The 20,771-nt window shown below is 45.1% G+C and overlaps 3 protein-coding genes across 40 annotated transcripts in view; all 3 read right to left on the bottom strand.

Moving 5' to 3' along the window:
• EP400 (E1A binding protein p400) overlaps positions 1 to 12,030 on the bottom strand; it is a 42,342-nt gene extending 30,312 nt beyond the window's left edge. For 19 of the 30 annotated variants that reach the window (XR_014931947.1, XM_085509407.1, XM_085509405.1 and 16 more), the window contains exons 1-11: positions 11,925 to 12,030; positions 9,917 to 11,284; positions 8,191 to 8,301; positions 4,429 to 4,516; positions 3,913 to 4,020; positions 2,820 to 3,199; positions 2,244 to 2,546; positions 1,881 to 2,066; positions 1,199 to 1,339; positions 1,002 to 1,080; positions 448 to 500 (exon numbers count right to left, since the gene is read on the bottom strand). Coding sequence is in view for 29 of the 30 variants with exons in the window: in XM_085509407.1 (XP_085365533.1) it covers positions 448 to 500; positions 1,002 to 1,080; positions 1,199 to 1,339; positions 1,881 to 2,066; positions 2,244 to 2,546; positions 2,820 to 3,199; positions 3,913 to 4,020; positions 4,429 to 4,516; positions 8,191 to 8,301; positions 9,917 to 11,239 (2,772 nt within the window). In the remaining variant the exon portion in view is untranslated. Of the gene's footprint in view, positions 1 to 447; positions 501 to 1,001; positions 1,081 to 1,198; positions 1,340 to 1,880; positions 2,067 to 2,243; positions 2,547 to 2,819; positions 3,200 to 3,912; positions 4,021 to 4,428; positions 4,517 to 8,190; positions 8,302 to 9,916; positions 11,285 to 11,924 lie in introns of those variants that run through there. The other 11 variants (XM_085509411.1, XM_085509410.1, XM_085509409.1 and 8 more) reach the window with 4 other exon arrangements.
• Positions 12,031 to 12,737: 707 nt separating this feature from the next.
• On the bottom strand, positions 12,738 to 16,081 carry PUS1 (pseudouridine synthase 1). Of its 3 annotated transcripts, none has more exons than XM_015877664.3 (6): positions 15,972 to 16,081; positions 15,614 to 15,799; positions 15,190 to 15,327; positions 14,641 to 14,743; positions 13,668 to 14,365; positions 12,738 to 13,161 (listed from the first exon to the last, which is right to left on the bottom strand). In XM_015877664.3, the coding sequence occupies exons 2-6, from the start codon at positions 15,785 to 15,787 to the stop codon at positions 13,114 to 13,116; spliced, it is 1,161 nt and encodes a 386-aa protein (XP_015733150.2). In that variant the 5' UTR covers positions 15,788 to 15,799; positions 15,972 to 16,081; the 3' UTR covers positions 12,738 to 13,113. The 3 variants fall into 3 exon arrangements, with proteins under 3 accessions (XP_015733150.2, XP_015733149.2, XP_085365513.1); XM_015877663.2 differs by having other exon boundaries at positions 15,891 to 15,990; XM_085509387.1 differs by lacking the exons at positions 14,641 to 14,743; positions 15,614 to 15,799; positions 15,972 to 16,081.
• Positions 16,082 to 17,080: 999 nt separating this feature from the next.
• The window catches only part of ULK1 (unc-51 like autophagy activating kinase 1), a 66,813-nt gene continuing 63,122 nt past the window's right edge, over positions 17,081 to 20,771 (bottom strand). For all 7 annotated transcript variants that reach the window (XM_085509383.1, XM_085509382.1, XM_015877645.2 and 4 more), the window contains one exon: positions 17,081 to 20,266. In XM_085509383.1, coding sequence (XP_085365509.1) covers positions 20,211 to 20,266 — 56 coding nt within the window. In that variant the 3' untranslated portion in view covers positions 17,081 to 20,210. The remainder of the gene's footprint in view (positions 20,267 to 20,771) is intronic.

A 20,771-nucleotide genomic window follows, 5' to 3' on the forward strand; every position in this document is an offset into this window, starting at 1 on the left:
CACCCCTTCACCAGCTGCTCAATCAGCAGTTCAAGCCCTGATCTAAGGGTTCCCTTACAGAGTCCCAGTACACATTTCATGTAGGGCTAAAGATATTTAAGTTCTGTTCAGTAAATCCGCTCTGTAACATATACCTACCTACATCAGCAGTTTACCCCTGGCTACAGCAGAAGAAATCCCTGCCCAAAGCAAAGTCTAGCAATCGATGTATTTTTTTGGTCTTAAAAATTTTACAAGGACTGTTTCAAAGTCCTGAATGAATATGAATACTTCCTCTAACAGACACACGTCAACCGCAATCCAATGTTTTCAACTGACAGTAACTTCACAGAAATCTGCTTGTCAGCACTGTATACTCAGGGAAGATCCTTCACGTTTATCAAAACTGGCTGTCATACAGGCAGTCACATTTAAACTCTTTATTTTTCAAGAGACAGAAGGACTTACCATTTCACTTTCTTTTTCCAATAAAAGGTCTTCTGAAGGTTTTGCATCCTTACCTGAAAAATTATTACTCTTAATGTAAGCGAGTAATGGTTTTAAACTAAAGAATGTAGAGTTGGATTAGACAGCAGGAAGAAATTCTTTCCCATGAGAGTGGTAAGGCAATGGAACAGGCTGCTGAGAGAAGCTGTGGCTGCCCCATCCCTTAAAGGGTCCAAGGCCAGGTTGGATGGGACTCTGAGCAACCTGCTCTAATAGGAGGTGTTACTGCCTGTAGCAGAGTGATTGGAACTAGATGAACTTTAAGAACCTCTCCAAGCCAAACTGCTTTATGACTCTATAAGTCATTTAGCCATTTTACACTTCTTATATTAGCTTCAGAAAACAGAATGGGAACTAACAAAATCAAAATTACCATAACTTACAGCTCAGATCTGAACATCACCTATGAGCACTGCACAGTTCTATCACCAGCAAGATGAAAACCCACCAAATGAAATTATGTGAAACAGCAACAGAATTTATACTGAATTTCTTACAAAAAGAAACACAATTACCTTTTCTTGAAATTTTCTTTAAATTCAAAGCTTTTTTCCTTTTCTCTTGAAATTCAATTTGCAGTTTTATCTCAACAACCTAAAAGGCAAATAAAGTCTAATAAAACGCTTCACTTTTATAAATACGTTACTGAAGACTGATAAAAACCCAAACAAACAGTGTAACCCACTGACATAGCAGTAAGGTGATATTTTACCTGCTCAATGTTAGACCAGAAGTATTCTATTTCTCTGGCAATTGATGCAGCAATTCGCCTTAGTTTGTTTTGTTCTTCCCTTTTAGCTCGCTCTTCATTAAGTTTCTTCTCCTCATGATAACGGGCCACAGTTCTTACCATCTGCAATGCCATGAATTAATTCTGAAATTATCTTATTTCACAATACACATCATTGTATTTCTTAAGTTTATGTTCATTAGTAGCAGACAGATGATGACAGCAGTTTCAAAGTGTTAGACTTAGCTCCAGCATTACAACTTCTTACCACGTCAGTAAAACAATAGATGCTAAAAGTGAAGGAAAAAGGAAAACACAAGGAATTCCAAATTTACTCGGACAGGAATTAGAAACATTGGAATTAGCACATAAAATGTCACAGAAATCACACCAGAAAATGTCAAGAGACCAAAGCCCACAGAACCCAAGGCCATTATATGTATTTGTAGCCAATAAAATTATTAAGTCCATGTCAAATGTCAGAATATACAAAGCTGACAACATGGCTTCTCATTTAAGTGAAAATCAGTGCTTTATATTCCCATCACTTATAGCCAATAGAGGAAAAGAGAAACACAATGACCACACTCAAATAGCTTTGCTATAAAGCTGAAAGATACCAAAATCAAGTGCTCTGATTCAAAACCATAAGTTTCTCAAGTACCTTCTTAGCAGTTGCCATCTTCCACTTTCTCTCTTGGGCAAAATCAGTCGCCATCCATTGCATTTCTTCCAGCAAATAATCCCAGTGAGATTTGGGTCTTGGAGCCTCCTGGAGTTTAGGCAATCGCCTCAGGGACCATAAGCCTTCCTTCCTTAGTTCTGCTATTCGCTGATGGATTTGATTTTCCTTAAAAAGAAGGGCATATAGTTAAAAAGAGCTGCAGAATACGCTTAAAATACCAAATACAAAATCACTGTTCACAATCAATATACATTGACATGTCAAATTTAAAGCACACTGCCTGTATTAACTGTTATGTATGTGTTAACTATTCACAGGTTTTCAGAAAAAAAATAGACTTACCAGCTTGACTTGCTCAGCAAGCTTGTCTTGAGAATTGTCCTGTGGCAATACTGCTGCATTCTGAGCTGGACTTTGTGTTTTAGGTGCTGCTGCCACCGCTAAGCCTGGGGGTTTTGATGCAATAGGAGACAGGGACTTGTTAGTTGCAGGAGAGGTCCTGTTTGTTTGTACTGGATACGTAGAAGGCGGTGCTGTGCCTGAGATAGCTGCTGGCGCAACGGCTGAGGTAGGCGGCAGTATATTTGCTGTAAGACGCTGAGAAGTCTGAACAGGATCTGCAGATGGTCGTGTCAGAGTCACAGCCTGCCCAAGAAACGCATTTGTTAGTGATGAGTTGGGTATCATCACTGTCCTAGTCTACATTTCAGCAAAATATATGAAGACCTTAATTCTGTAAAAAAACAATTCGCACCTGCATTTGTATAAGGAAAGACTTCTTGTTTGCAAGTTAAGTTACCCCTAAATGCATTAATTGTAAAACACCAGTATTTCACACATATTTTCAAGAAGACAATCTTCATACATCGTACCGAGCTCAAATACAGATTTATTCTCACCTTGACAGCATTCACTTACCTGTTGCTGTACTGTAGCTTGCGGCTGCGACACCTGGTTTGGTGTCTGGCCTTGTACATGGATTGCTGGTGGCACCTGCTGCTGAAGCGGAGCTGGAAGCGGAGCGGAAGTCAGGGGTACACTCTGGGGCTGGATCTTCACCTGAATCTGGGGCTGAGTTGGAGATTCCACTATCTGTGGCTGCTGCTGTGAAATCTGCAGAGCAGCTGGAAGAGACGTCATGGGGACATTCACAGGTTGCAGCCTCCCTGGTAGCTGCGGCGGCGGCGTATGCAGACTTGCTGCGTTCTGCACAGGAGGGCCTTTGGAAGGGTCGTACTGCTGTTGGTTCTGTTTCTGCCCAGTCAGCTGCACCGTTTGAGGAGTGGGAGGCATTCCACCTACAAAGCAAGAGGAAACACAAGCCAGATTAAATTAGAGGGCCCAGCGCTCTTTACTCATATGAAGAGGAAACCAACTGCAGATAGACTAATTTGTTACTTACTTTGGCACAAAACACCATCACTTGAAAATACCACATCACAATCACAAAATAAATCACTATTACAATAAACAATGAAACATTTCATGCACGGGACCGCAACTACAATTTGGAGCACGAAAACTATAAAAAAAAAAGTGATCAGATGTCTTCTGCATGTCCTCTACTTAAAGAAAAGAAAAAAGAAGGACTGGTGAGCAAATGGAAATTTAACCTAAAATAACTGTATTAAATCTAAATAAAACTTATTTCTTGGCACATTGACTCTGTTGCTTAGTCTGAAGTTTGGCACAAATAACGACTAAAATTTTGGCTTGCAAGTTGCAAATTAGAGGAGGTTTTCCTTTTCACAAACCATTGGCTCAGGTCCAGAATTCTCAAATTAAATGTTTTGCATCAGCACCTGTGACGTATTTCCATGCCCACATGCACTTCCGGAGCCCGTCACTCAGCTCCTTAAACGAAGCAGGCATTGCATACCAAGTATTAATTTACAAGGAGAGGTAGGTGGTGGGGCCAGGATCTTGGAAGGCCCGGAGCCCAAGTTTCTAGTCCCATCACTAACGTCTCCTTGTTAAATTAATGTGCAATTGGCATGTGGTGACACAGTACCTTGTGCCGTTGGCATTAGCTGTTGAAGAGGAACTCCTGAAGCCACACCCGGATGCTGAAAAACCATCCCATGACGGCCCACTTCAATTCGTGGTCTCTTAGACGAATCTGTGATATTCAAATTCCATTTATGGCATGGTACAATGGACTGGGTTGTTTTACAAAGCAATCTACTACACATGATTCCGACACTAGCTCAGAAAGCTATGACTACTGTACATGTGTAGCATTTATGAAGAAGATGCTCCAAAGGCAGGGTCCCTTTCACTTCCAGTTGGCTGTCTCCAATCTTCTCAGCCAGAACAAGCAACCTAACAGAACCTCCATGCTCTCCAGATCCAGTCCTATGTATTGTGAGCAGAGTGCGCTCTAAAAGGCAGCACCATTCACAACAAATAGTCCCAAGGACCTGGGAAAAATTGTGTTTTGAGAAGCACTGAACAGTGGGCTCCAGTGACTGTTTGGAAAAAGAAAGTAATAAAGAAAATAAACTGAACTACTTCCTGAGAAACATACCTGCCGGTGTCAGTGTCTGCTGTCTTTTAAATGCCTCCATTTCTATGGTGTTCACAGTCCCTGTTACTGGAGTCCCTGTATGCGTTGGCTATTGGAAAAAAAGAAAACAAATCACAAAAGTTCAATCTGTAGACAGTCTGGCACCAAGATGTTAATTTACAAATGGATCTATAGAGACCATCACAGAACAAAGCCTTCAGAACAGCGGTACAATGAAGAAAGCAAAGCTGGTTCGATATCTGCCAGATGGTTTCAGATGCCCGCGTTGCACTGATAGTCTTTGATCAGTTGGTACTTCAAAATTGCAACTGAGCAGAAGAAGGTGGTTACACACGGTACACGTTTACAGTTTAGTTTCATTTTTAATAAATGTTTTCATTTACGTATCGCCCTTTCTTTATCATTTGCACAAGGCTGCAATGAAATTAGAACATATTCACAGAGCCTTAAAGCTGCAATAGAAGGTTGACAAGAGAAATTAAAGACTGTCTTCGTAGTAGGATTAATTAGAAGGGAAAGTAGATGAGGAAAAAGAATTTACGCAGAAACTGTTATAATTAAGACAATACAAAAACAGGAGAGTCAATGAATTTGTGAAAGCTAATCCTTTTCACTGCAAAACATCATAGACTAATTAATTCTCATCCTGAAGACGGTTTTAAGCTCACATGGGTCTGCACCACTGTCACTCTCAGGATTGAGCTCTGCAACCTTTAGACTTGAAGTATTTCAGGAATAATGGCTAAGAATAAAAGATGGAATAAAAGAATCTCAGCCAATCTGCCCATTTCAACTCCAGTTTTCCAGCCACTAGACTTGTATTTGTTGGCAAACTGACGCTCATTAAGTAACATTATGAAGAGAAACACAATATTGCTACAACTCAGTGTCACCTCAGAGCATGTCAGAAGATGCCAGACGTTTTGTCAGAGCATAAATATCACACAGCCATGAATTATCGCTACGAATTGAGAAGCGCTGCTGGTATAAAGATGGAAAACAAATCACAGGGCTTTGATTCAGCAAACTGGAGCTTCACTTCAGCAGGATTATGCAGTGCATGAAAACTTTAATATTACTACAATTAATATTGACATTTGTTCAGTGTCAAACCCAACAGCAGACTCACATGTAGGATTTACCGAAACAAACTCAGGGCTATACAATGATTTTCTCCATGCTCTTTGGTCTCTCAACTTCACTGGCAAGTGATTAATGCCATCAGTGTTTGCAGGAGTCCAGCTCTGTTCAGCTTGTTTCTGAACCTTATTTTATATTCTCCTCAATTTTTGCCATGCTACATCCAATATTCTTCTATGAAACTTACCATGAGAAAAATAAGGGCTGTCCAAGGAATGGCTTTCACAGATTGTCAGAAAACAAAAGCAGCCTTTCTGTATTGCAACCTCTGCACCCCAGAAAATGAGCTAATCTAAGCCCTCCTCCAGTTCTCTACGTGCAATCTGCAGTGAGAGCATCTTCTACAGTAACCACTGTGAAGAAATATTGTGACAACGGAGCAAAGACAGAAATTTCCCATAAGAATCTTCTAGTTTACTCCCAAGTCTTTTTTTCTCTAATTTGTAAATTTAAATTCTGCCAATGTAAGTTAAGCCTAAGGAAATAAACACCAGTCTATACTGAAATTAACTGTAGCAGCCACTACCTCTTATCCCCATTGCCTCAATGAACAGTACCAATAACCAGCCCACGGCCACCCAGAATGGCTGGGTTTCAAACACAGCTTTCTGTACATTTCATAGCACTCAGACTCTGTCAATAAGAAGGAATTAATAACTTCCAATCTCTTTGCTGCTGTGAGGACACTTGTGGCCACTCTAGTGCTACTGATGCTCTCTCAGATGTGAATTTTGGTCTTAGAAACATCTGACTCACACGCAGTGCTCACAGCTCACTGCCATATCACACTCAGGATGGACCAAGATTTCAAGTGCTTGTTTTATCACAAGGCAAACACGCAGCACTTCCCAATTTCAATGGCCACCGTCTGGCAGAGCATAAGTTGCATAAATATTTATTGAGTTACTCAAAGTAAGTCACAGAAATGTATTTTATACAACGCTCCTGAATTAATTAACATTAATTAACTTATTTACGAGCTGTTGGAAATCAATGCTTTTTGAAGCACCAATTGGAGGAGATAAGGGTTAGTTCTGCAAACTGCTCCAAAAGCTGCTTTGTCTCATCTCACTCTGGATTGACCACACTGACATTTCCAGGATCCGTGTCTACGTCAGGATCTTCCAGTGGCATTTTCTAAGTGTGAGCCTCCAGCTCTGCATTAGCACCACCTCATTCAGAGCAGGCACTTCAAAGAGCAAAGCATTATGTCTTTACAAATTACAGTCACATAGCACTTACATTAGACTAAAACTGTCCGAAGTTTAATTAAAATAACGCAGCTCTCCAGAGGTCATGATTATGCAGCACATTCCCAGTAATCATTCCAAGCGCTGCACTTCCACACCCAATTTGAATGATGCTGATCAGGACAGATTATTACTCTGTAAACAGTTACAAAGACAAAGCCTGGAGGGAAGAGTTGATACTTGCTGCTCACAGTTGGGGCTGAGGGGTATTATCACATCCACTCGGTTTTACACCATGTCAACACGTACCCCAGAACATCTCTAAGATGCTCTAATGCTTCTAGAAGTATTTCTTTGTGTGTGCAGCCAGAGCCCAGAGGGAAACCTAACCACTGCCATCAGTAACCTGGTACAGTGTGACAGACTTTGAACAGCTCAGATGAAGCCTGTGAACCTAAGGAGGCAGCATGGTGTCAGCATGGACCGTAACAAGCTGACAGCATGAGCTGTCACTGTGTGACTCACTGCTGAAATCAGTGACAACAGTGTGTCTGTTACACACAAGGACACAATGCACCTACACTGCATTTAACTTGCCCTGTTCCAAATCCAAGAGGAAGGCAGCACAGTCCACACAGCTCACGGTAACTCATCGTGGGACATCCTTAAGTGCAGGCAGTTCATCTAGAAGGTAAAAACTGTGGTTGCAAGGGAACCAGGGTATGGCTATGGGACTTCTCAGTCTGGGTAATGCAGAGCTGAGGGCAGCTGTATAAGCACACAGCAGCTCCACTTTGAAGTTCTACCATCCACCAAATATATATATACCCTATTAGATTCATTTCTCTGCTTTGCTCAGTGTTCTTCCATGTGAAAAGAAAAAAAGACCTCGAGATTGAAGTTAAGCACTTCAGTTTCTTCTTTCCAACTTGTATGTCAGAGCTAATGGAAAGGAGCTGGTTATTTAAAGAAGAGCATCAGAGGGTTATCAGCATCATTGGAAACATTTCACAGAAGGCATCACCAAAACCTTCTCCAGTCACACTCAAAACCTTTAATACATAAAGGAAAAAAAAAAGAAATATAGAAGAAATCCACAATTACAATGCCACAGAGAAAAGAATCCATATTATCACTATGCAGGATGCACAAATGAAACAAATGCATTAGGGAAACAAAAGACAAACAAACCAAAGCGAAAACATTCAAGCTGAAAGTGAATGAAACAAGGCAGCAACCTGGAGACAAAGACGTAACTTCCTCAGAGCTTCATTAATATCGATGCATTTGAAGATTGCAAAGTGTTTTTGGTTTTGTTTAGATGGTAAGGGATGGGCTCTAGGGAAAATTCTAATTCAGCTAAGAAATATCAAATCTGAATGAAGAAAAAAAATCTGGGATGAAACTACATTTTAGAACCATTGAAAAGTACCTGAAATGGTTGCTGCTGGGATGAAAAAGCAGCAGAAACATTTGGAGGAAGCTGGGTTGCTATTGCGACAGGAGTACCAGTCTGCCCATCCTTTCCTGTCACAACCTTTACCTGAGAGAAATATTTTGGGAAAAAAAAACAAAAGAAGGGAGAATCATTTTTCTTTTTAAAAGTTTTTTTTTGTTGTTTTTTTTTCTTCTTTTTGTTGTTGTTTATTTACTGACAGCCCAACACGCCGCAGTGCCGACGGCCCCTCATTGAAGAGGGGCTGACTGGGCAGCGTGGCTTGGGACAAGCCTTGACTATCTATAGCAGCTTCCCACCGCTGGAAACCTTCTGTAAATCCAGTTTACATAAGTGTGGTTTCAATTGAATGACTGCTGCTCCTAACAGACAACAAATCAGCGTGACAGACAGTTTGGACTGAAGGGAGATCCAACATTGATTCAAGCCATGAGCACAGCCACCATTCGCTCTGCCTGGAGCCGCCAGCCATCGCCCTTCCAGGCAGGGGATGAAGCGTTGCTTGAGCAGGGAGTGATAAAGGAGGGGAGGGGGGAAATAAAAGCGGAGACAAAAAATAATACAAAGAACATACTGAAAAGAAGCCTTCATCTCTCCAAAGGATTCCTCCTTTGGAAATACACAGACTTTTGCCATTGCAGGCTGCAAAATCCTGCAGCATTAAAGTGACAAACAAAAGAGGGTCTGAACGGCACAGACTGAGGGACTCAGCTGATGTAAATTGCAGCAGTGCCACTGAAATCAGTGATCTTGGACAATTCACACCCAGCCAAGTTCTCTCAAAACTCACAACGTTAAAAGCAAGAAGAACAAGAACACCCAAACAACTGGATAAAATGCAAACCAAGGGCAAACTCATTGGATTCCACTGGCCACAGCATTGAGGTTACTGAACACAGACAGAAATGGTTTCCTAATCGAGAAACTTAACTGCAAAACAATGAGCAAATTCAACTTTCTCCATTATAACGTTAAAGTTCTGCACAAACTCCAGCTGGGGATGCAACCAAATTAAAGCACCAATGTTCCATGAACACTGATTTCTAATCAATATATAAAGCAATCAGTATTGCTTTAGTTATTTGAAATCTTTGCATAAAATGACAAATTTAACTTGATGTCTGAGCACAAATTGGGTTTTATCACTCAGACTGCAATGCATGCACAGTGCTCTAAGCCAGACTAAAGAAATTAATGCATGACTATGGTCCTGTACACATAAGAATTAATTACTGTAGGGTTTCTTGCTGGCCACAGCAACACTAAGCCTCAGGAATGTCTATACTTTGAAGTCCCAAGAGCCAACTAAACGTTAACCTCTTAACAGACTTTCTGTTTACTCTTTTTTGGTTTATGTAAGTCTAGAATGTGAAATTTAATCTCCGATGTGTTCATTCTGAAAGCTTAGAACAGCTTCCATAGCAAAGCACCTCTATCTGTGTGTTGGTTTACGTACTAAGTAGGACAGTGAGAGATGCTTTCAGCTCTCTGTTCTTTGCTTTACAGCTGACAACACGCTCAAACCAACGTGTCCAATGACAGCACCGAGCAGAATGGCATCCTCCCAAACCAACCACGTTAAAGAACTGCCATACTTTATTAGAAACGAGTTCCCAGGTACCATCACACTAGCTAACACTTTACAATTCAGGTGCCACAACTTCACCCACTATTTTAATCCAAAATATTAAGAGATTCTTACCTCATCATTGATGACCTCAGATTGTTCTTCCTCTTCTTCTTCCTCTAGATCCAGGTCATTTTGCCTCAGGTAGGCTTGCAGGGGAACGCAATGTTTCTTCTTAAAAGCTAAAAAGTCCATCATATTCCCTTGAAGATGTTGCAGGAAAAACAGTTCAATCAAGCACTCCTTAAAAGTTTCCTTAAGGATTTCCATCTGCTTGTGGTGGTGATCCAAGCACTGCTTTCTCATTTGGGCAGTCTCTTGGTTGGCAGGAGGGATCTCCTCCAGTTTTCTGGGTTGCTTTTTCACTGCCGTATTAACTGTAGGTGTAAGTGGAAGACTTGACAGCCCCTGTGGCACCGTGGCTCGTGAAGGACTCGTGGGAGGTGGTGGTGATGTCATTCCAAATGCACTGGGGCCTCCAACCCCAGCTATTAATCCCCCCGAAGCCCTGTCGTAGCCAATGGGTCTGCTCAGCTGCTGTCCTTGAAGCACTTGCTGCTGCTGTTGCATAAGTTGCCCTTGGATAATATTGCTGATTTGGGGTGGCAAGCTCGTTGTCGTAATATGGCCCGGGCTAGTCAAAGATTGCATGTTTGCCCCGCTAGCTACAGGACTTTGAGGACCAAGATGATGAATGGTGCCACCAGACTGTGAATGAGGCTGTGAAAGCCGGCGCTCCCTTACCGTAGCAGGCGTCCCAGAAGATGGAAGTTGCACCTGAGCTGCAGCTCCTTGAGTAATCTGTGTGATTCCCGGCCCTTCCTGATACACAAAGTGGCCACCATTCGAAGGACTCAAGCTGATCTGCCTCACAAGCACGCTGGCATCCACAAATCCTCTAGTAGGGCTCTGGCTGCACATACCCAAGCCGGGGCCTGGAGTCCCTGCTCGAACATTGGGTAACGTCTGCACCGGCACAGGGTTGGGCTGCGTGGGGCTCTGAGACTGAACCTGCTGGGGTAGAGGTGACGTGACTTGAATATACGATGGGGATCCATGTTCAAAGCGCCGCTGCTGAGGGCTGAACTGAAAACTGGGCGATGTGGGGTTTGGAATGGGCAGCGGTGTCAGCGTTATCTGCTGGTTACCTGAAGCCACCGGTCCAACGTTCTGCAGAGTGATGTTCACATTCTGACCAGCCACGGGGCTTCGACTCATTATAAACTGCTGGATTTGGTAACTGGGGGACTGGGGGGCAGATGGACTTGCAGAAGGTGCGAAAGAAGCTGCGGGGGATTGGGGTAGATTCGCTTGTTGCTCTTCTCCCTCACTGCCCGTGAAGGACCTGGATCTCTGGAGCTGGCGTTGAGCATTCTGAGGACCATTACCATGGTGCATCCTCAACAGTCTATTGCGCTTTGCTTTTTGTTTTTACAGAACAGGCTGAAGAAACACACAGAAACAGAAATTCAGGTCATAATATCACTTGTAACCCAAACTCCTCAGTAACTACATGACAGAACTACATGACAGAACACTGCTTTGGTAAGAATTCGGTTGCCTTGTCCCTGCAGATCCTGCTTTATTCCACATCACCATCACATTATGTAGAACCTGAACACACTTCAACCTCTGATATGTTTCTCTAACAAATCACTCTTGAACAGCTCGTAAGTTATACATCCCACCAAGCTAAACTGACCTTAAATAACAATACATTGATATTTTACTCTCATTGTAGCTTCAAGAACGAACAGCCTCCACTACCCAAAGGACTTCACCTTCTCCATCTGTTATATCTAGCACAGCACCCAAAACTCTTTCATAACTCCTATACCGAGCAATTAAGATCTAAACGATATCACTTATCCCCAGTAACAAGGCCCTATTAATTATATCGGGGGCCTATAATGATGACGATCATCCCTCGGTCACACTCGGATCCTCCCACAGGCCGCGGCCCGTCCCCGCGCGGAAGGCCCGTTCCTCCTCGGCCTCTCCACCGCCTGAGACCTCAGACCTCAGGCCTATGGGACCGTAGGGAGGGGATAAACGATGACCGAGCCGGTCGGGCCTCACTTACCGAGCAGGCCGAGGCCGGACTTCCCATTCGCCGCTCGGTTGAAGCGGGGGCGGCCGGAGCTGCAGCCGCTACCAGCGCCGGTACGAGGGCGGGCCGGGCCTGCGCCAACGCATGCGCGGTGTGTGCTGGCGGCTATTTGGGATAGCAGCGCCCCCTGGTGGCAGAGCGAGTTGTTGCACCCTGCGCCCGGCGGTCCCAACGGGGAGTGCGGTAACACGGCGCATGCGCGAGTCCGTCAGGGCTAATCACAGAATGAGCCGGGTTGGAAGGGACAGCAAGGATCATGTAGTGCCAACCCCCTGCATAGCAGGGCTATAAAACATACACATTTACTAGATCTGGTTGCCCAGGAGACCCCATAGACCTCATAGATCCCCATAGAGACCCCATAGAGACCCCACAGACCCCATGGACCCCATAGATCCCCATAGACCCCCACAGAGACCCCATAGATCCCCATAGAGACCCCATAGACCCCCATAGAGACCCCATAGATCCCCATAGAGACCCCACAGATCCCCATAGAGACCCCACAGATCAGGTTGCCCATGGCCCCGTCCAACCTGGCCTTGAACAGCTCCAAGGACGGGGCATCCACAACCTCCCTGGGCAGCCTGTTCCAGGGCCTAACCACTCTCCTAGTGAAGAAATGGAGGGAGAGAAGTGTAGGAGTGAAGGTAGAAGGCTAAGAACGGTAATTTAACCTCAAATCACGGCCTGCACAGCGACAGCAGCTTATAAAGCACCTGCAAGAGAGCCCGGACTAATTAAAGGTGTGGAAAATGGGGTAAAAAAAGCTCACGGAGTCGTAACTTCGTAACAATAATTCAGAAATAAAAAGTGTATTAAAACGTTTTGTCTCATCCTCACGTAGAGGTTACACAGGTTTAAAATAGTATTTCCAGGTAAAGGTGTCATAGAAACGCGGTTCAAACAGCAATGAAGACACCTCATGTTATAAGAACCCTTCAGGAAGCTGCTTCCTCATCTCTCTGTTTCCAGGTGGATCAGCACAGCATCTCAGTCTTCCTCCTGCTGTTGTTTATCACCCCATTCATTTCCTCCTGTCCATCTACTTCTTGCTCTGTATGTGATCCTGCTTTACTGCACTGTCACATTAGGAAGGCCACTTTTCTGTAATGAAGTGAGCACTGAACAGGAGGGGCACCAGGTCCGACCATGCTTTAACTCAGTCAGAATCATCATTGCAACCATCGCTGCCTTCAGCATCCACACCCTGGAAAGTAAAATGGAAAACGTCAGCATTGCATCGATATGACTTTGAATGTCTCCATGAGGATGAGTAAATGGGGCAAGATCCCAACTTCATGGCTTAGGATCCCCCCTAAGGTGTCTTGCTTGTGCTTTTCAACATGGCTGTGTGCTTTATATATTGAAATCCTTTCTTATACTCAAAAGTGGCAGACAGGATTGAACCTGATGTTCTGCTGTGCATAACCGTGACCTACAGCAAACAAAGCTCATTTTAATGATCCTATAGAGCAAAAAAAGGACATTATTTTCTTCTGAGTATTTCTACACAGAAACTTCAGCCCAGCCCATCATCCTCTCTGCAAGAACTTGTTCCACCATCATCCAAAGCACAAAAAGCAGGAGGTCAGAACACGCTCCATACTGCAGATGACTGTCACCTCCCGCAGTATATTAGTGGAAAACAAAAACGTTCTTAAAGGAAAAGCCTTTTTGACTTAACTGTGCAAAAATAATGGCTTCAATCCTTACCTTTGAATTGTTGTTGTCAGCTTCCATCTCAGCAGTGGAAGAGTTGAAGTCATGGATGGAGAGGGTGCTCAACCAGCTCATCATGGACTTCTCCTCCCTCTCTGTGTTGATAATGGTAGGGTAGATATGCTGCTCTTTGAAGACAGCAATCTTCTCCTCCTCCTCCTCCCACTCCAGCGGCTCATGCAGCCCATCGTTCCCAAAGCGCCTGTTGTATTTCTCAAAGTGCACTCTTTCCAACACCAGACCGAGCCCGGGAGCTTTGGGGACGTCCACTTTCTCCTCTCCCCAGCTGCGTTCTATGATAGACTCTGGAGCGTAACCTTTCACAATAGCAATCACCAACCCAATCATTTTCCTTATCTGGTGCATCATGAAGCTCTGCCCTTTCACTTTGATCACAGCGAATTCTATGCCTTCCCGCACAAAGGGCTCCCCGCAGTACATCTCCATGATGTACCTCCTGGCGCTGGGGTCCTTGGGTCCCTTCTGAGAAGTGAAATTGTGGAAGTTGTGAGTTCCTTTATAGCAAGCCAGCAGCCTGTTGACTTTATCCAGGGTCTCTTTGCTGAGTCGATAAGCCTCTTCTTGCACGTCGTGGTCTTTATGGGCGAAGGCAAATGTCGGCAGCATGTACGCGTAGGTTCTGGCATCACATTTGTTCTTGGAGTTGAATCCCCCAGTGACTCTCTTCAGCCCTTGTTTTAAAAGCGACATCATGTTTGTGAATCAGTAAGCTGCAAACTGCCTGGGACTGCACTTACATCAGCCGGTGTGGCCTTTTTAGAACAAAACGCAATCAAAAGGTACCATTTACTTTATAAGACACCGATTTCAAACCAGTGGAAGCGCACGGATTCTTGTTAAAACCAAACCCATTTTTGAGTAAAATTACAAGGAAAAAGGGAGAGACTTTGTGCAGGAGAAGCTCCTCTTTGACCAGATTTTTCTCGGCCCGTTCCAGCATCCTTACCCAGAATTCTGATATGAGAAGGAAGATGCTTATTGATCTTTTCTAAGATGTCATCTATTAGCCTGACCTTTAGCGACACAATCTGTCCAGCTGCAGACACACCCTATAAGAATCATAAAACACGGACAGTTAAGCACCTCGGAAGCTCCAGGTTAGCACGTGCAGAGCTGAAATAGCTGAAGAACAAGTTTATTCCTTTTTATTCTCACTGAATAGGCAGAAGTGAAGCAAAGGCAGAAAGCTGAACCTGTTTGCTCCTGTAAGACAACCTGGTGCTGTACAGGAGCAGCTGAGAGGAGCAGCATCAGGCTGGGGAGCTGGAACAGGTGAATGGGAGGAAAAGGCGAACACACAGCTTAAATACAAAGCCTAATCCTAACCAACACCACACAGCTTCTTGCTTTGTACTCAAGTTTAGTAGGGGACGAAGGGTGGAGTTCCAAATGCTATTCAGTGCAGTGAGTATCTGATATTTGCTATTGGATCTCATGCTGAACAACAGCACTGGAGGGGCAGATCCCGCTGTGTGAGCAGCCCTGTGCAATGTACCTTATCTGTCCGAGCGCAGCGTTGGAACGACATCTTCTTCATATCCTCACCGTGGTTCTCGGGGATGCAGCCGGACTGAACCAAGGCAGACACCAAATCATCCTCGATCGTCTTGAACTGCGAAGAGCCCAGATTCCTCTGAGAGAGAATAAGGAATAAAACTAACAGTGATTATTGGGTCACCACTCTGAAAGACACCACTATTAATTGAACATCTTCCTTCCTTGTCTCTGCTGTTTGCTGCTGTTCCTACAATCCAACTTCTTCCTGCCAAGCTCTACCAAAGCACGTCCCTGTGCTGTCATGGTGAGAGATGGGGCATTTCTAACTGTTGTTCTGTTAACTCATCACCCACATCTGCCATTTCAACCCCATTCAATGCTGTGGGTGCCAGCCCAGCCCAGCGCCCCACCCGTCCACGTACCTGCATGCCGTGGTATCCCTTCCCCGAATACGCCATCAACAACACGATCTTCCTTTTGGGCGTCCTTTTATTCTGCTCCTCCTCATCCCCTCCACCCTCGGCTCCTTTCACCCTCTTGACCTGCAGCCCGTTCTCCTCCTGTCCCTCTCCGGTCCCGTTCGGCCTCTTCGCCATCGCGAGCGGCAGCTGCACGGACGGAGCACAAGGAGCGGGGTCGATACGGAGCAGCGATAAGGAGCAGCGATAAGGACTCGACCTCCCCCCGCCCCCCACGCACGTTCTGCGGTCGGATCCGTCCGATAACAGCCCGCAGCCCACAGCGCAGCGCCAGCATCGGCCCGGCCCCGCCGACACTTACGGAGATCCGCGTGTGCGGCGCTACGGCGGCCGGGCGGGGGCGGTGCTACGGCTGCGCTGTGCTGACCTACAGCACCAGCTCCAGGCTGGGATAAGGGGATGGGATAAAGGGGATCACACAGAATCACAGAATGACCCGAAGGGGATGGGATAAGGGGATGGATGGGATGAGGGGATGGATGGGAAAAGGGGATGGATGGGATAAGGGAATGGATGGGAAAAGGGGATGGATGGGAAAAGGGGATGGATGGGAAAAGGGGATGGATGGGAAAAGGGGATGGATGGGATAAAGGGGTTGGGAAAAGGGGATGGATGGGAAAAGGGGATGGATGGGATAAGGGAATGGATGGGAAAAGGGGATGGATGGGAAAAGGGGATGGATGGGAAAAGGGGATGGATGGGAAAAGGGGATGGATGGGAAAAGGGGATGGATGGGATAAGGGAATGGATGGGAAAAGGGGATGGATGGGAAAAGGGGATGGATGGGAAAAGGGGATGGATGGGATAAGGGAATGGATGGGAAAAGGGGATGGATGGGAAAAGGGGATGGATGGGAAAAGGGGATGGAATAAAGGGGATGGAATAAGGGGATCACACAGAATCACAGAATGACCCGAAGGGGATGGAATAAGGGGATGGAATAAAGGGGATGGGATAAAGGGGACGGGATAAGGGGATGGAAAAAAAAGGGGGATGGAAATAAAAGGGGATGGAAAAAAAGGGGGGATGGAAAAAAAAGGGATGGGAAAAAAGGGGGGATGGAAAAAAAGGGGATGGGGGAAAAAAAGAAATGGAAAAAAAAAAAGAATGGAAAGAAATGGGACTGGAAAAAAAGGGGGATGGAAAAAGGGGATGGAATAAAGGTGTTGGAATAAGGTGATGGAATAAGGGGATGGACTAAAGGGGATGGGATAAAGGGGATCACACAGAATCACAGAATGACCCGAAGGGGATGGGATGAGGGGATGGATGGGATGAGGGGATGGACTAAAGGTGATGGACTAAGGTGTTGGAATAAGCTGATGGAATAAAGGTGATGGAATAAAGGTGATGGAATAAAGGTGATGGACTGCAGGGATAAACTGAGTGACAGAGGTACTGAGAACAGGCTGCTAACAACTTCAAAACGAGTTTATTCCTTAAATCGGTGTCGTACAATTGAAAGCCAAAAAAAATAAAAAGAAGAAAAAAAAAAAAAAAGAAAAAAAAAAAAAAGGGCACACACACAAAAACCACAAATAAAAAACGTGGACGAAGGATCAGGCGTCACCTTATAAAGAACATCACCAGCACACGCTCTCACACACCTGAAGGTACGTGTTGTTATTGGGCTGAGGTTTCCTGTTATCTATCAAGACGCTACGCACACAAACACCGTAACAGTAATGAAGTGACAACAGCGAGGACTACGCGAGCAACTCCAACAGTGCTGGGGGGTTTGTTTGCATTCCTTGTCTACAAAGCAATAAATATGTTCCACCGAAAAAGTGGGTTCCACGCTACATGCATTAGATAAAAAATAAAGTCACCAAAGTGATGGCAAAATAAATCACCTCCCATCTGATTTTCTTTTTTTTTCCTTTTTTTTCCTAGTTTTTCTTCTTTTTTTTTAAATCTATTTTCTTTTAAATTCAAGCACAGTGGCTAAGTTTCAAGTATTGAGAGAAAACATGTATACACGCTTGTGTTTGTGTGCGTACATCTGCACACACCTGTATGTATATACACAAACACACACACAAGATCTAGATCGGCTGCAGGGCTGTAAACCACCATTTGTTTTTTTGGAGCAATATATATTTGTGTACATTGCATGTGGACAGTTTGGATACATTCAAGTAATGGAGCGCAGCTGGAAGGTAAGTGCTGAGCTTTTGCCACCTACATGCACTGTGAAACCTGCAGCACGGCCACAGAACCCGGGCTGTGCTACTTGGCAGAAGCAATCAGTGCAGGCGTGGGGCTGCAAAGGGCTCAGGCAGCAGCAGGTAGAGGTGCATGGCAGGGCAGTCCTGGCTGAGAGCTGCGTGTCGGTGCACCCACCTGCAGCACAGCCCTGTGCACAACCAGCCCCAGCCCTTTGGAAGCTGTTTGTGTCTCTTCGGTGTTTCCAACCACAGGCTGGGGGTCGTTTCTTGGTTGTTGTTTCTTTGCCTCGTCTTATTCTTCCTCCTCGTCTTATTCTTCCTCCTCATCTTATTCTTCCTTCTTCCAAGCAGAAGCAGCAGGCTGTGAATGCACAACGCAGCAGAGCAGTGCTGACTGTGTGAGCTAAGTTTAAGCTTCCCTGCTTGGGGGAATCAGAAATATATCTTTTTAAATTTCCTTCTTGGCGTTTCTACTCCATGACCAGAAACACCCACGTGGCCAAAGATGACGCCGGCTCAAGCCAATTGAGTCGCTCCTGAAACCCTTGTAAAGTATCAATGCCAAACGTGCCAATATCCAGAGAGGAAAAAAAGAAAAGCAGTGAGGACTCAACCACCATGTGCAAAGTCCTATTAAATCCCCTGAAACAAAGCCTGAGGTTTTCGAGTTGCTTTCAAAGATCCTTTTCCTGCCCAGCGCTACCAAAATACTGCCATGACTGATAAATTAAGACACACACACGAGCACGCAGACGGACGAAGGCAGCCGGCGATCCTCTCACACACCCGCTCACAGCATCCAAAGCCTCAACCAGAAACTCGAGCCACTCGCTCACACCTGCAGTCTCGTTTGGCTCCAGAGTCTCCTGAAAAGAAATGCTGAACATTGAACCGCACGCGACCATTTCTTTATAAAAAAACAAACGAAGCAGCAAATAAAAACTTTTAAAAACGAAAACCAAAAAGAATCCATTTCCCAATCACGTGGAGGATCTCACACCTCTTCTCCAGCTCTTATAAAGCACGGAGCTTCATACGGACTGTCCTTAAAAGAACACTTAAATAAGAACCAAAACAAACAGAAACATCTTGGTACTGCCAGACTGCGAGTCGGCCTCGCCTGGTGTGGAGGAGGAGCAGCACGGACTCCGCAGTGCCTCACACTCACAAATACAGTACAGTTAAATACGTACAGTTACACACAAACCATATATATCAATATATATTCAACCTCAGGAATACATATTAATATATGCACACGCGTAGTGCAATAAAACAACCAGGAAACGAGGAAAGGAATAAAAAGAACAGCATTCCTAACAGTCGTGATGTTCCTGGGTTGTTGTGTGATGCAAAGTCAACTTCTGAAAGTTCCCATAGTGTGTAAAGTGCTCCTTTGATTCACAAAGCTAGTGTTTTCAGTTCGGGGTGAGGGCTCTGGGAAGGGTCTCTAGCCAACAAGCTGAAAGCAGGACAGCGCTGCTGCTCCCTGGCGGTAGATACGTGCTGACGGCCTGAACCGACAGCCAGGAGTCTTTAACGCTGACCCCGGTGAGCTCGGGAGGAACGGATTCATTTTGGCTTCTGAGAATAACGGGAAGGTTACGTTTTTTGTCACCTTCCTGTTTTCTGAGCAGTCTCTTTCCCTGTGCCGTTCGTCCACCCGCAGACAGAGGCAGTCCATGCGACAGCCGTGGGAGATGCCAACATCCCCAGGGATAACTTGCTCCCAGCCTCGCTCAGTACGTCTGCAGAAGGCGGCAGCGACTTCAGCCACGCTCAGGTGAAGCACAGCTTCCTTCCTCTCGGCCATTCCGTACACATTCCAAGGCTTCAGCACGCATGGGACGGGATGAAGGAGACAAGCAGGGAGCCCGGGGCTGTCAGGAAGCTTGAAGGTGCCTGGCTGTCAGCTGGGGTAGGGGAAAGTACACAAACTGGCCTTAATTTCTGAACGACAGCCTCCAACATGAACTGAAGCCAGCAGTTTAGGCACATCCATTGCCTGCAATGGAGACAGCACTGGAATACCCTGTTCTTAAGCAAGAGGACGGGCAGCAGTTTTTCCTTCGAAGTGCTGGGAAGAAGCAGACTGCTCTCCTTCATCCCTGCTGCCAGTGAGGGAAACCTTTCTACATCAGCAATGTCTTCGCCCAGGCCTTTGGACAGGGAAGTGCTCATGCTTCTACAGTCACGCAGCCCCACAAGAGAATCTAAGTCTGTGGAGCAGCTTCCCAGAATGCCAGAATACAGAACGTTGAGCAGTTCATCCTCCAGGTGTCCTACTGCCAGAACTGTTTCCCACCACAGCAGCAGGACATTGGAAACAAAGTGATCAGCCGGGATGAGGTGCGTGGAGAACACTGCTCAAATCAGGCGCAGAACCCCGACAGTAGAGCTGACAGCCTGCGCTCGATGCACAGCTTACCTAAGAGAAGAAGAAAACAAAAATGCAAGAAATCAACTTCTCTGTAAAGGTAACAAAACATGCAGGAGATTTGGAAAAGAAAACCAAAAACATCCAACTGAATTTCAGCAAGGCTAAGCAACCCTTCCAGAACCATTACCAGGTACTGATTTAGCCTAGGTGAGGACATAACCACAAACATCATGCTGGGAAATGACAGAACAAAGAGATGAACAGAGAGCCAAGAAGGAAAGCTGTGAGCTGTGAGTTCTGACAGTGTTATCAAACTGTTCCAAAGGACTATCATCTGTTGCCAGCAATTCATACAAGGCATGGAACAGCACAGCAGTCACTGCGGATTCTCATTGTCTGCGCCTGACTCTCTGTCAAAAGCTGCATGTTTGGTGGAATTTATACCTCTGATAGGAGGTCCTGCTTTGTTTCTACATTTCTATCACCTTCCTTTTCAGAAAAACACTATCAAGTACCTGAGATCTAAAATTAAATGCATAGACATTACAGCCTA

Source organism: Coturnix japonica, chromosome 9 (assembly GCF_054131305.1).
Source record: "Coturnix japonica strain WE chromosome 9, WE-NBRP24, whole genome shotgun sequence".
NCBI classification, from domain to species: domain Eukaryota; kingdom Metazoa; phylum Chordata; class Aves; order Galliformes; family Phasianidae; genus Coturnix; species Coturnix japonica.